Source organism: Temnothorax curvispinosus, unplaced genomic scaffold, assembly GCF_003070985.1.
Source record: "Temnothorax curvispinosus isolate PA1 unplaced genomic scaffold, ASM307098v1 QBEX01001522.1, whole genome shotgun sequence".
In the NCBI taxonomy this organism is placed as follows: Eukaryota; Metazoa; Arthropoda; class Insecta; order Hymenoptera; family Formicidae; genus Temnothorax; species Temnothorax curvispinosus.
The window spans coordinates 1,363-15,513 of NW_020211302.1; the positions used below are offsets into that span (position 1 = coordinate 1,363).

The window sequence follows — 14,151 nt, forward strand, 5'->3', positions numbered from 1 at the left end:
TGAGATGAATTATATTACGAGCATTCGATCGCCTTCGTGACTCCTCCGAATAAGCTTCGCGTCAGATCGTAATAATGGAGCGGCATTGCCACTATTGCCAGTAAGGTGTAGGTGACAATCTTAATTCATAATCTCCGTCTGCAATACCAATATTGGCGGTACAAAGCGTCAATTAGAAATCATTACGTGACATAGAACGCGTGACAAAGGGTAATAATGCGGCGGAATGGCGGAAGATGGGCGCGCTTTCTGGTGGAGTTCTCGGGAAGATCTTTGCGGATCATTGGATAATTATTGCATTATAATCCGAAAGAATAGATTTCTGTATTACCACCTGTTTTACCTTGCTACTCCATTTAACCAGGTTCCTGCATTATCAACGTTCGACTCTCTTGTCCAGGTCTAAAATCCAAAATCACTGTTGATGTTTTCATAATAAAATATCACGAGGTGAGTACGACGATAATTGACCTAACAAGTCACTGCTTTTCACTCATATTACACAGTTATTATTACGAATTCTTTTAATAGTAAGCGGAGAAAAATAGATTGAGTAAATAAAACAATGAAATTTTTTAGATTAATTATATATTTTAATATTAAACAGATGACTTGTAAAAATCTTGTGTATGCAGCACTTTCTGAGGCATTTTTAGCCCTTTTTATTATTACAACTGTTTTCTGCTAGTTCTATAGGCATTTTTTAAGATATTGTGCTTCTATAGGATCGGTTGCAGGTTGCAGGGTCATCACAAATGGGTATCATCGAGTCATGGGACTGATAAGAAACAGTCACGTAAGCATGTTGTTACAGCTCAGCAGGATGTGAAAGGAAGATAAATCAACCTGAAGGAATACATTTACTGCATCGCACTGCTACTTATTATGTACTTGTCGAGTTGAAACACATAAATCATGTATCATTTTGAAAAATTAAAGTCAGTGTTTCACAGGCAAGTGGCATATGATATCTTTTCAATATTTTCTTTTGTTGTATGTATTATCTTAATACATATTAATTACTAACGTGATCGTAGGAGTCAGCTAACCTCGTATATCCGGGGTACGCACCAGTCGGCTTCGAGGATCGACAGGATCAACAAGGTCAGTTCCCAGAATGACTGATTGTCGCTCAAGAGATACGCTCATTTCAACATAGATCCGTGTTGCAGATTCTGATAGCAAACCGAGGAGAGATAGCATGTCGCATAACGAAAACTGCCAAGAAGCTCGGCGTAAGGACCGTGGCGGTGTACAGCGAGGCAGACAGGAATTCCATGCACGTGGAGCAGGCCGATGAGGCTTACTGCATCGGTCCGGCTCAATCAAGCCAGAGTTACCTGCGGCAGGACAAGATTATATCGGTGGCCAAGCAGGCGAAGTGCCAAGCCGTGCATCCGGGATATGGATTTCTTTCGGAGAATACAGAATTCGCGGAGCTGTGCCAGAAGGAGAATATCATATTTATTGGTCCACCAGCCAGTGCCATCAGAGATATGGGTATAAAGAACACCTCAAAGGCTATCATGACAAAAGCTGGAGTTCCTATCATAGAAGGTGGATTTTTTTCCTATTCTAAATATACATATATACATATGTATAAAATAAAACAGAATCATATTTTTCAAATATTCTGCATGTTTGTAGGATATCACGGTGAGGATCAGACGAACGAAACCTTGTTGGCAGAAGCCAGGAAGATTGGCTTCCCATTGATGATCAAGGCCGTGCGCGGTGGCGGCGGGAAAGGTATGAGGATCGCTCAGAGGGAGTCCGATTTCGTCGAGGCGCTGGAATCCGCGAGAACCGAGTCCGAGAAGGCGTTTGGCGATTCAGCGGTGCTTCTGGAAAAATATGTTATCGACCCTAGGCATGTGGAAGTACAGATCTTCGCTGACAAGCACGGGAATGTCGTCTATCTATTTGAAAGAGACTGCTCCGTGCAAAGGAGGCATCAGAAAGTGATCGAAGAAGCGCCTGCTGTACGTATCCTTTCCCTATTGTAGAGATTTACGGAACGATGGAAAACCAAAGTGATTATATGTGACCCTTTATTTTACAGCCTGGCATTTCTCAGCAGCTGAGGCAGGAATTGGGCGAAGCGGCTGTGCGTGCCGCTAAAGCTGTGGGATATGTAGGCGCCGGAACGGTGGAGTTCATAATGGATCGGAATAATCACAGTTTTCACTTTATGGAGATGAATACGCGTCTCCAGGTAGAGCATCCCGTCACCGAGGCGATTACTGGCCTGGATCTGGTTGAGTGGCAACTGAGAATTGCGAGCGGCGAGGAACTCCCGCTTAAGCAAGAACAGATCCGTCTTAACGGCCACGCGTTTGAAGCGAGAATTTATGCCGAGGTAATGGCTCATCGTATTTTGTCTATTCGCGTTCCACGTGCCTAAAGATCCTAGAATTAGAGTCTGGCCATAAAGTAATTTTGTCAAAATCCTGCGAGAGAGAAGGATATACATTCGCTATCTACAATATCGCTATTTATCTATTACTGCGATACTTATAAAACTTTTACAGCATGGACTGTCCTATATGAACGCGTCAGAAAAGGCTGAGTTAAAGAGAAAGAGATAGCGAATGTACTCTAACTCGAGGATCTCTACATGTGTCAAAATGAATAAGTGCAATTTTATTTATCATGGAATGGATTTATCGTTGTGATATCACAGAATCCAAGGAATGGTTTCTTACCAGGAGCCGGTCAGCTTTTGTACTTAAAGCCTCCTGAAGCAACGGGCAATGTCAGAGTCGAAACTGGAGTGCGACAGAACGATGAGGTATCTGTACATTACGATCCGATGATAGCGAAATTAGTGGTCTGGGGAAAGGACAGGGGCGAAGCCCTTAATGTACTTATATCGAAACTCAGTGACTACAATGTAAGTAGCGCAATTAAAAAATTTAAAATTTATGGCAAACGAAGATTGAACTTGTTATATTATAGAATTTATAATATATTTATAATATAGGACTGTACTATTATATATTTAATTGATAATTGAACTAATTATATTTACAGATAGCTGGCTTGGATACGAACATAGAATTTATTAAAGATCTCTGTGCGCATCCGAAATTTCAAAATGGCGAAGTGCATACGGGGTTTATTGAGGAAAATTTTGAGCAACTATTCCCTAAGTTACACATATCTAACAGAATACTGATTCAGGGTACTCTCGCCTCGATACTGTATGAAGATATGGAGTCGTTAAGCGTGTCTTTGGAGACAAAGGATCCTTTTACACCATTCGCTGTGGAAACGGGCCTCAGATTAAATCACGTGTTAAACCGTACATTTCTCTTCGATGTTGGAAAAGAAAATAACATAGTGGAGGTGAAATACCCTGAACCGGATGTGTATCTGATGAGAGTCAATAGATTAGGACCATGGAGGAAAGTAACTGGAACTTTGAAGAAGACTGATGGTGCTTTAGAATTGTTTGCGGAAATTGACGAGATTGTCACTAAGGCGCGAACGGTGAAACTTAATAACAAGCTACACATATTTACCAAGGTGATTAATTAATTACGTAGCATTTAATGGCTGTAATGCTTTGCGTATTAATTTTTATGGAGCAATTTTGTTCGTAGGATCGTGAATGGCAATTGGTTATTCCCACTCCCAAGTTTGTGACCGCGATTACAAGCCAGGACGAGCAAAATCCATACACCGCTTTGAGCCCGATGCCTGGATTAGTTGACAAGGTTTTCATCGACAAGGGGGACACAGTAAAGAAGGGCGATTCGTTGCTTGTTATTGTCGCTATGAAAATGGAGGTGAATTTATTGGATTATTAATATCAACGCGCGATACGCGTATGATGTAGCTAACGTTTTTCTGTTTGCAGCATATTATTAAAGCGTCTGTAGATGGAATTGTTGAGGACGTGCTGTGCTCTATAGGTGATAACGTTGCCAAAAATAAGCTTCTCGTGAAATTGACCAAGTGCCAAATATAATATATATTTTATAATAAAGATAGCACTGAGATAAAAGGTACTGAAATAAGGATGCAGAACTTATAATTGTTGAATGATTATCGTTAGATCTAAAATAAATTATATTTTGTTACATGTATTTTTTAATAAAAAAGAAAGAGACAATAAATTTTGCAAAACAGACAATCTGTATTTTGTGTATTTATAAATGTAGTGTCAAAATTTATATGTTAGGAAAGCTGAAGTTATCATTTCGAAAAAATCTATTTTGTTTTGAATGACAGTGTAGCTAACATAATAAAAAAATGTTACTCTCCTTGCATAATGTACGGAAAACTGTTGGCAGCAGTTTCAAAACACATTTTGAAGTTGAAAGCGGAGCAAAGTGGAGCGTGGAGCCGCGAAAGCGAGGGAAATAATATAGTAGTTCTCTCGGAATTCAGAATAATAATAATTGTTTAACATTAGCGCGATATAGATTTTTTAACATGAGCAACTTCAACTCTCCTATGAAATGCATATCTTCTAACGCGAGGTAAAAATTCTTTACAAGTTATCACGAGATGAGGTTAGAACGCACTCCTCAAAGAATGTTATTTTCCAAAACCACGTGTTACTTGCAGAGTTTTAACGCCCAAGCCGCAAGTGCAGCAGTTACTGGATCTAAGGCAAACGCAGAACAAAGCTCGCAACAGTATCATATGGTTTTTTATCAACAGTGTACTGCTTAGCATCGTAGTCTTTGACATGTGAGACTTCCTTTCTCTTAAATCGCATCTGAAGCGATAGCGATTATTACAAGCTCGGCTTTGTTTTGCAGATTCTACGGTGGATTCACGTACAAACCGGTTTATTGGGTCGAGTGTTGCCTAGCATCGATACTTGCTTTGAATGCTCTGTACCACATTATACAATATACCTGGGCCACTTTGAGCCTGAAGCCGATTACGCTTAGCCCTAAACAAAGGCCGCTTTTAGGAGTCACAGAAGATGATCCCCTATTCAAGGACGAGATGCCGCAGAAGCAGACGACTCCGGAGCCAAGTCCCTCGTTGAATTTGTCTTGCATAAACCTTAGCAGACGTTCAACGACTCTTGGATCTTCGGTTCTGAGTGATATCAGTATGTAAAATACTTCCTTCTATTGTAATTATGCCTTAAATTTTATTATGCAAAACGTAGCTTTTTATATTTGGCTTTTTCTTTTTTTAAGAGGATTATTCGCCATCAGTCCCATTTCTTAAGTACAGTAATTTCGTATCTTCTAAAACGACCACGAGCTCTAACGGATCGCTAAGTAGATCCACGAATATTTCTTTAAATGGCAGCCTGACAAACGAGGATCTCATTCAGGACGAATGCGAACTTGAGAGTTATCTCAAAGAGGTTGAACAGCAAAGGAAGTGCGCATTATCCACGACTGTCGATCAACCTTCTAATCTCTTGAGTTCCTTTTGGTCTCATCCTGCTACCCGAAGTCCTGGTGAGGTATCACCGTTGTTAAGAAGATGCGCTTATCAGCTTGCGCCTACAATAGGTAAATCTGAAATTTATTTTATGTCTTGTACTTCTTTATGAAAATTCTTAAAAATCATTTACATCGTTATTTAGATAAAACAAAAGCGACCAGCCCCGCTGAAGAAGGAAGTTCTCCTAGAGGTACATTTGGTGCACTAGATATATGGCGAAAGTACAGAGTTGATTCCAACAAAGTCAATGAATGGACTGCCAATCTCCGGATGGTAAGAATTACGATACAAAACAGAAAAATATATTGTGCTATGAAGAATTGTCTGGTTTAATATTTCAAATATGTAAATAATATTTTAGTGGGTCAGCAAGACAGTCGTCGAACGCGTGGCTTTGGAAATAGATAATATATGTGCAACATTAGTACGCCACGGCTTGAGCGACTCACAGCCGGGCCACGTAGGACTGGACAGACTCAGGAAACTCGCGCAAGCACAATTTCTAGTCTGTGTGATTCCCACTCTGCCCACTTTGGTTCCCTTTTTGGAACTCTGTAACAATCAGGAGTACCTCGTGAAGAGAATCAAAACGCTCGCAAAGGGAGGATCCATGAGCGAATTTAAATGGAACGGTGGTGGGTCTCACAACGGTAAAGAATGGGACTCTAGCTTGCCAACGGATTCCGCTGTAAGCAGCATAGAAAATTATAAATTCTCTATATCGAAGAGATTGTAGCTCCTCCGAAAATTTTTACTGATCTTTTCTGGCACACTCTCTCTACGTCTCTCTATGCAGATAATAATGCATCTAATTTCGACCTATATGGACACACAATTGGAAGCGCCCTTGGATCAACCAGACGCCAGGCCGTTTACATCAAGATATATGGCGAGATCTGGCATGGAATTGCCGCGGAACAAGGGCCCGGTAATAGTCTGTCAATCTATAAATCCACCGCACTACAGTCTAGCGCTATCCGGTGATTCTCTTCCGAGCGATTACGAGGAAGTACAACGGGTAATTAAAATCTCATGTAGATAGATATACTTATATCGCTTACATTTCTCGCTTTATAATGGCGATTATATTTTTAGGGACGCAATAATTTGTTCCATACGCTCTTACTCTTTTTATACATAGTCAAGACGCGAGATCACGGCATGTTAGGGCGAGTTAATTCAGGATCTTCCGGAATCAATATTCTGTGGGTGATAGACGGCTGAAACAAATTGACTTTTATATGCTGCCCAATGAAAATGAAAGGAAAAAAAAAGAAGGATTGTGATTATCATACAGATTCAGATTTACGCCCATAAGACTGCGCTTAATATTTTGTGTGTAATATTTTATAGTGTTGATTTAACAAACGCGACTAAATAAAACAAGTGTTTATACTAAAAAGATTGGTTACACTGAGTACTTGAATACCATGATTTCTTTATTCTCATTGCAGTTATATTTGATATCATAAGATAACAGGAATTATGACTTTCGACTGTTATAAGTTTCCCGTTTGTCATTCTTCATTTAACAAAAATCAACCTGTGTGTTTCTCTTGCCAAAATCGAGTCAAGACTGATAGTTTCGTCAAACATCGACAATAGCTCAATAAAAAAATGTATACATACATATTTTTATAAAATATAGTTCTATAAATGCGCATAATGCAATTGAAAATATTTCATTAATTACAACTGTTACAAGATCACTCAATCGTTATTATCACTTTGCGTGAAGATCTCGAATAATTAATTCAAACCTTCTCACACGTCTGATAAGACAAAAGGAAAAAAAAGATTATATGTGTGAACTTCCATTTCTCTTTCTCATTGCTATGATCAACTTATCATTGAAACATATTCGATACGATGAGGTAAATCGTATTTAAACGAAGTTCTATAAATTTATTACATTATTCTTTGGATTAGGATGTATATTGTAAAATTACAAAGGATTCTTTCAGTTCGAACCAATATATACAATTAAAGTATATCAATACAGTAAATTTAATAACTCCGATGACCATAAACCACGATGTAAGATTAGAACAAATACTTTATTTATTACAACAGAAACTAATAAGAATTATGTCTCACACATATGTAATAACAACGTTTATATGATATATGTAGTTTATACATGTGGTTTAGTTTCGTATTAATTTTACATATGTTATGCAGACATGAATTAATATTATGTGTAAGAGCACATTGCATGTGAAACTTATCTATTATAAAATTTATAATTTTTTTCATTTTGCTATGTTTTAATGAAAAAAATTAGTGAACTTATTGCAATATGGAATTTAATAATAATTTTTGTAATCGTAACTGTTCTCTCTCTCCGTAACTATTTTTGTAAAAAACTGTTTAGTTTTAAATACAGGCAATATAAGAGTTAAAATTTTATGCGAATTAATTCCAATAGACGATATTACACACAACATCGCTTTAGGATACTCCTTCTACAAGAATCAATGATAACGTAATATAATATATTTGCATAATATTAATTAAACAAAAATATAAAAGAGTTAACAAATTCAGTTTTATAGAGAATTAAATGATGCCCGATTATGTCTTCACTTAGGATTAGTGTAATTTCTAAATATAATTATTATGTAATTATATCAATAATTATATATATTATAATTACATCGTCACTTTATTATCATTTTGTATTATAATTGCGTATATAATTACATATAATTATACAATTACATGTTACAAAAAACCTTTATTATAAACATAATTAAAATGACGAAATTGTCAGATTTATAACTTTTAAGTTGTTTGCAAATCAATTTTTTTTTAAATAAAAATGGTAGTATTCAATTAAAGAAAACGAAGAAAGATCTCTGGAAGAATAAACTAAGCGAAAGAGTAAATCTAATATTGTTTAATACATGCTAAGCTTTAAGTATTTAAAAACTATTCTCTTATCCATATTATGTCTCTTAAAGAAAATCAATCTATATTACAACACACATTCGTGATAGACATTTGCCTCTTCCTGTCCTTTTCATAATTCGTCACGTTTTCAAAATGTTTACACTATTCATTCTCGGTAATATATGGGAATGAATAGTGTATTATGTCAACGTACATATATTTAAAATTTCTAGATAAATTATACATATATCACTTATTAATGCCTTCACCGTTGCAAAAATAAACTTCAATATAACGTTTCATACATAATCAAAATGATACTCCCTCTGTTAAATCCATACATTTATCGTACACCTAATGGAGCATCGCACCCTTTCTTATACAATCTAAGGAAAAATCCCTCGATAACGTGAACCATCTCGTCGCGAAGTCATCATTTCCGGATTTCCCGTGCGTATCGGAAGTGTGGGAATGAAAACGATGGTCACAGGGTGTCAGGAGAACAAAATTCACTCTGATTCGCATTCATATCGTTAACATGCGCTTTCATCCTCTTGAACGGCACGTCCCTTCTTTCCTATATTATTTAACGAGCACGAGAAAAACAGCTCGATTAAGAGGTGGTGTATATCTTTGTACCCTCGGGTAGTATCACCTCCTCGCCTACGTCGGTGAGAGTGACGGTAAGCGGCAGGATTAGAGGCATCAGTATCTCCTGATGCTGCATAACTTGTTGCGCCGTGGTTACCGTGGTAGGCTCAGCCGGTCTCGCTATAGCGATCGTTTTGATGTTTTGCGCCTTGACTACTTGCGCCTGGCCGATCGTTTGATGCAACCTGACTGAATGCGGCTGCTGCTGCACCTGTATCTGCACTTGCTGCGGCTGCGGCTGCTGCTGTTGCTGCTGCTGTGGATGCTGTTGCTGTTGCTGATGCTGTGTCGTCTGCTGGATCATCTGCTGCGCCCGGTTCTGATTCTGCAAAAGATTCTGCTTACACCGCTTGCTATGCGCATAGCGGCTGCCATTATTGTTGAACTTCCTGTCGCAAGTTGGACACTCGTAAGGCCGCTGACCCGTATGAATAAACATGTGCTCCTTCAGCGATTTCAATCGTCGGAAGTTCTTCGGACAGCACTTGCAGTGATACTTGGCCTCGCCAGTGTGCGACGTCAGATGATTCGCCAAGGTGTCGGCGCGCGCGAACGCTCGCGAACAGTACTGGCAGATGTACGGACGTTCCTGCGTGTGCGTGCGCATATGCATCTTCAAGTAGGCGTTGGTGGTGAACGGTCTGGAGCATACCTCGCACACGTACGGCTTGATACCGTTGTGGGCGCGCAGATGCGCTATCAGCGTCGTCGATTGCGTGAAGCTCTTGCTGCAGATCTCGCAGAGGAATCTCTTGGAGCTGTCGGTCTCCTTGGTCTTCTTGAACGTGCGATCGTGCTTAGGCAGGTGATTGTTGAGCTGCTCCTCCTTGATGAAGCGCTTGGTGCATCGGGTGCATTTGTACGGCTTGATCATGTTGTGCTTGGCCACGTGGATCTTCAGATGTTCCCGACGGTAGAACTTCTTCGGGCATATGTCGCACAGGTACTTCTTGCCCTCGTGCACCTGAATGTGCCGCAGTAGACCTTTTCTGGAGGTGTACTGTTTGTTGCATTCGGTACACTCGAGCCCCACGATATCGGTCCTCCTCTTCCGACCGATCTTCTCGCCCGGTTTCTTCTCTTCGGATTTCGGCTCGATGTCCCTCAGATCCTCCTCCGTTAAGATGCCTTCAGTGACGTGCTTGGCTCTGTGCTCGCGCAGGATCTCGTTGTTCTCGAAACTGTCGCCGCAGATATTGCACTTCCTCACCTGGTCGGGATTCTTCTCGGAACATTTGTCGTAGTGCGCCTTCAGCTTGTCCTTGCGGTAGAACTTGGCGTTGCAGATGTCACACTCGAAGTTCGGCTCCTCGTGCAACAGCTGGTGGCGCAGCAGCGACTTCTTCGTGCTGTATCGTTTCTTACACGTGGTGCATTCGTGACTGTCCATCGGCCAGTCGAGGCCGCTCTCGAAGTCGGAGTCGATATCGTCATCATCGTTATCACCGATGCTGCTCGTCGTCTCCTTCTTCTGCGCCTCCTTCTTCTCCAAAGCGGCTTTCTTCAGCTTCTCCGCCGCCTTCTCCGCTGCCTTTTCCGCTTTCTCCTCCTTCACATGCTGCTCCATGTGCTTTGTCAACGCTTGCTTCGTGCTGTACCTCTTGCTACAGGTCGCGCACTCAAACTCCTTCTTATAACTGTACTTCTTTGGTGTAGCGTCGCGCTTACGGCGATAATGCCCGTCCAACTTGGCGTCGTAATCGGTATTGTCGTCGTTATCGTCGTCGTAATCCTCGAGGCCGTCCTCCGTCTTGATCTTGTCGATGATCTTCTGCGCCGCTCTCGCCGCCACGCGCTTTATACGCTTATTCGGATCGTATTCCTGCCCGTGTACGAATGTCTTGTGATTCGTGGCAACCAGGTGATTTCTCAGCGTGAGCTCGTTGCCGAAGGTCTTATTGCACTGGGTACACTTGTAGGTCTTCACTCGTGCGTGCTGCTCGGCATGCCTGCGCAGGAGATCCTTCCGTGTGAATTGTTGACAGCATATCTTGCATTCGTAAGAGCGGGTGCTGGAATGCGTCGTCTCAATGTGTCTGGACAGCGCTTTCTTACGCGAGAACGTCATCGAGCACGTCGGGCACTTCAGTTCCTTCGTGTTTTCGGTGGGTTCGCCGTTGCGCTCCTCAATCTCGATGTTCTTGTTGTCTTCATCGTTGTTCTCGCTCTTCATCTGCTTCATGTCCTCTTCCAAATCCTGTTCGGTGAGCACTCCTTCGACCACGTGCTTCGTTCGGTGATTTCTCAGTTGTTCCAGAGTGTCGTACTCCTCGTTACACACGCTGCACTCAAAGCTAACATGCGTGATCGAATGCTTATGCAAGCCTCGCTTTGTGTCGAATTTTTCTGAACATTTGTCACACGCAAACTCCTCAACGTGACTGCGCTTTCTTCTTTTATCCTGATCGCTGTCGCTCGTGTCATCGTCGGCTGTATTTCCTCTCTTTCGCTTCTTGCACTCGCTATCCGATCTGTTGCCGCTATCAAAGTCTAGACTATGCTCATCCTCATGGAACGATATCTCGAGTGGCATTGGATCCTCCTTCGCTTCCTCCCGCTCCCGCTCGTGTTGCTTAATGTGTTTGGTAAACGAGTTTATGTACAGATACTCTTTACCACAATAAGGGCACTTGTTGGCTTTCTTTCCGGATGGCGGCGTCTTCGCGGAAGCGCTGGCCTGCACCTTCTGCGGTTTCTCCGGTGTTTTCTTCAGAGATAGTGTTTTTCTCACTTCTTCGTGGGAATGCATATGTTCTTTCAGGACGTTCTTCGAAAGGAATTGCTTATCGCACAAGTAACACATAAAAAAGATCTTCTCCGTCTTGTCTGACTGCGCTTTTTTCAATCGAGAACTGAGATTCAAATTTTCGAAATAATTCTCCTCGTCGGAATTCCGCTCGGTAAATATCCGACGAGCCAATCTACGTTTACTTCTCCTCGTTTCATTTTGGGATGATTCCTGTTCCACTGGCTCATCAGTATTAGCTGTGAGCGTTTCCTCCTTGAATAATACCTCTGTGTCATTTTGATTTTGCTCAGCTTGATTCTCCTGCTCAGCTTGAGCTTCTTGATCTAATTCAGCCTGAATCTCTTGATTTATTTCAGCCTGAATCTCTTGGTTTATTTCAACCTGAATCTCTTGGTTTATTTCAGCCTGAATCTCTTGGTTTTGCTCAGCTTGAATTTCGTGAATTTGCTCAGTTTCAATCTCTTGATCTTCCTCAGCTTGAATCTCTTGATTTTGTTCAACCTGAATCTCTTGGTTTTGTTCAGACGATGTTTCTTGGCATTCAAGTGTGTCTTGCTCAAGTTCTGGTACATTTTCCTGCATTTCTTCCTGCAAGGAGAGTTGTTCAGCAGGCAAACTACATTGCTGCATAATGTAATCATGTTCCTCTGTTGGAATTGCATCTGTGCAACTTCGAATGATATTCTCGTCGCTGGAAACTTCTTCAGCCCTAGATTCATCGATACCATCTGATATATCATTGTCTTCCGCGTCGGCCAATTCTTGCTGCAATTCTTCCACAATGCTTTCTCGCGAGTTATCTTGTTCTAAATCTAAACAGTAAAGTCAGTATTAATAAAATATTTGGAAAAACTGTATAAACACCATTGATTCGTCAAACGGATTTTACTCACCTTGTTGAATTTCCTCTGTCTCTGACAATTTCTCAGCTTCCAAAATCATTAACTGATTTTTCAGAAAGTTCTTGTCAGCTGCTGACTCCACTGGCAATACCGTAGTGGTAGATTCATAATCAGTACTGACACTTATCTCTTCTATATTGTCATTCCTCTCGGCATCCAAGTGTATTTCGACTTCATTAAGAAACAACTCCTCCTTTATTATTCCACCGACGAGCTTTCCTCGAAGAACGTTGTCGGCTTGCTCCACTTGTAACTTAAACTCGTACGCCGACTCCAACTTGGCGGCGCACATGCAGCACACCTGTGCCGGTAGACCGTCGCCTGGTAACATCTGATCGAAGAATACGGTTCAGTACATCTTAGAAGAAAAACATTGACGCTGATTATGCAAGGAATAAAGCTAGTCCGATGTCGCGATTACCACCCTGGCTGCCACGCGCATCACCAGTGATACACACAAAATTTTTACTTGTGTGTCACATGCATTACTCCTGGCCTCGACAAGTCATCTATTTAACATGTATTATTCTGCGTGGTCTCTGAGGTAGCATTATAACGGTTTTACGGTGGCAGCGAAGATGTGTGCTAAAGGCAGGACGCGCGAGGACGCGTCGTGCAGGTTCAACAAGCCAAGGAACTTGATCTAACGCGGGGATGGCGGAGGGAAGGTGGGAGAATCGCGAGAAGCTCGACCATCGTCGGGGAGAGGTCTAAAAATCCGTCCGGAACCAGAAGAAGGAGAGCGACGGTAAAGGCGAGGGGCTCGGGATACAGCGTCGGCACCTAACCTCCAAATTGCGCATCTAACCTTAACGTTGGCGAAGCTCATCGCCTTCGCCGACAGGGACGCGACCTCGCTCTCCAGGAAGAGGTCGCGCATCATCAGGTTGCCGAGCAGGCAGACGCGGCATATCTTCATGCCGGACGCGATCGCGTCCTCGCCCTGCGGCGGACCCGACGTATTTATCTCCACGGCGTCCATGTTTCGTTCGGCGGAACTGACTTGGACCGACCTGGGAACGAATCGGGCTGCCCGGCCACGCTCCTCCTCGCTGGTCCCGCGCACCGTCTTCCTTCACCCACCACTAACTAGGAGATGCGGAAAAATATGTTTCTCTTTATTACATCGTTTTCGTTTTGACATAACGAGAGGTCGACACGTTCAGACATATGAAGGCTGTTCTCGGTAGCTGCACTATCGGCATACTTTTTGCACCTAAAATGGGAATATAATCGGAGTAATCGGAGTAATCGGCGAGAGAAAGAGGAAGGGTGTGAAGAGTACAGCTGCAAAGAGCAACCATATGCGCTCGTGCTATCGAAACGGCACGGAGTCGCCGAGAAATTCGCGAGCCGTGAAAATCGTGATTTCTCGGAGAATTGCTATCTTTGCGATTTCAATTATCTGCTGATTATAATCCTAGTAACTTCTGGTGATTTTCGACAGACTATTCTCTCTTCGCCCCTCGGCGATTCTGCAAATCTAGTAATTTCCATTTACTTCCGGGAGATTCTATTACAACTTCCGGCGATCAC

General features: G+C 41.8%; 3 protein-coding genes across 5 annotated transcripts; 2 read left to right on the top strand and 1 right to left on the bottom strand.

Moving 5' to 3' along the window:
* Positions 1-375: 375 nt before the first annotated feature.
* LOC112466167 (methylcrotonoyl-CoA carboxylase subunit alpha, mitochondrial) lies at positions 376-4,135 on the top strand. 3 transcript variants are annotated; one of them, XM_025034104.1, is made up of 10 exons: positions 376-450; positions 726-953; positions 1,038-1,104; positions 1,173-1,557; positions 1,648-1,982; positions 2,063-2,359; positions 2,684-2,893; positions 3,034-3,528; positions 3,606-3,791; positions 3,863-4,135. In XM_025034104.1, exons 2-10 carry the CDS (start codon positions 916-918, stop codon positions 3,971-3,973), a joined length of 2,124 nt encoding a protein of 707 aa, XP_024889872.1. In that variant the 5' UTR covers positions 376-450; positions 726-915; the 3' UTR covers positions 3,974-4,135. The 3 variants fall into 3 exon arrangements, with proteins under 3 accessions (XP_024889872.1, XP_024889889.1, XP_024889879.1); XM_025034121.1 differs by having other exon boundaries at positions 422-450; positions 738-953; XM_025034111.1 differs by lacking the exon at positions 376-450 and adding an exon at positions 509-530.
* A 107-nt stretch (positions 4,136-4,242) lies between these two features.
* On the top strand, positions 4,243-6,821 carry LOC112466180 (transmembrane protein 209). Its single transcript, XM_025034133.1, has 8 exons — positions 4,243-4,487; positions 4,576-4,701; positions 4,773-5,074; positions 5,166-5,489; positions 5,564-5,694; positions 5,783-6,109; positions 6,218-6,439; positions 6,517-6,821. Exons 1-8 carry the CDS (start codon positions 4,441-4,443, stop codon positions 6,643-6,645), a joined length of 1,608 nt encoding a protein of 535 aa, XP_024889901.1. The 5' UTR covers positions 4,243-4,440; the 3' UTR covers positions 6,646-6,821.
* Positions 6,822-8,197: 1,376 nt separating this feature from the next.
* On the bottom strand, positions 8,198-13,918 carry LOC112466149 (zinc finger protein 91-like). Its single transcript, XM_025034083.1, has 3 exons — positions 13,424-13,918; positions 12,607-12,946; positions 8,198-12,525 (listed from the first exon to the last, which is right to left on the bottom strand). Exons 1-3 carry the CDS (start codon positions 13,595-13,597, stop codon positions 8,927-8,929), a joined length of 4,113 nt encoding a protein of 1,370 aa, XP_024889851.1. The 5' UTR covers positions 13,598-13,918; the 3' UTR covers positions 8,198-8,926.
* Positions 13,919-14,151: the final 233 nt, after the last annotated feature.

Bases quoted from the DNA above. Each gene is read 5' to 3' on its own strand.
- LOC112466167 (XM_025034104.1), top strand. From the start codon at position 916: ATGTATCATTTTGAAAAATTAAAGTCAGTGTTTCACAG. The intron at 1,983-2,062 runs GTACGTATCCTT...TTTATTTTACAG, and splicing joins TGATCGAAGAAGCGCCTGCT to CCTGGCATTTCTCAGCAGCT. The intron at 2,360-2,683 runs GTAATGGCTCAT...GTGATATCACAG, and splicing joins AAGCGAGAATTTATGCCGAG to AATCCAAGGAATGGTTTCTT.
- LOC112466180 (XM_025034133.1), top strand. From the start codon at position 4,441: ATGAGCAACTTCAACTCTCCTATGAAATGCATATCTTCTAACGCGAG. The intron at 4,488-4,575 runs GTAAAAATTCTT...TGTTACTTGCAG, and splicing joins TGCATATCTTCTAACGCGAG to AGTTTTAACGCCCAAGCCGC. The intron at 5,695-5,782 runs GTAAGAATTACG...ATAATATTTTAG, and splicing joins GGACTGCCAATCTCCGGATG to TGGGTCAGCAAGACAGTCGT.
- LOC112466149 (XM_025034083.1), bottom strand. From the start codon at position 13,597: ATGGACGCCGTGGAGATAAATACGTCGGGTCCGCCGCAGGGCGAGGAC. The intron at 12,947-13,423 runs GTTAGATGCGCA...TTCTTCGATCAG, and splicing joins TGAGCTTCGCCAACGTTAAG to ATGTTACCAGGCGACGGTCT. The intron at 12,526-12,606 runs GTGAGTAAAATC...TTTACTGTTTAG, and splicing joins GACAGAGGAAATTCAACAAG to ATTTAGAACAAGATAACTCG.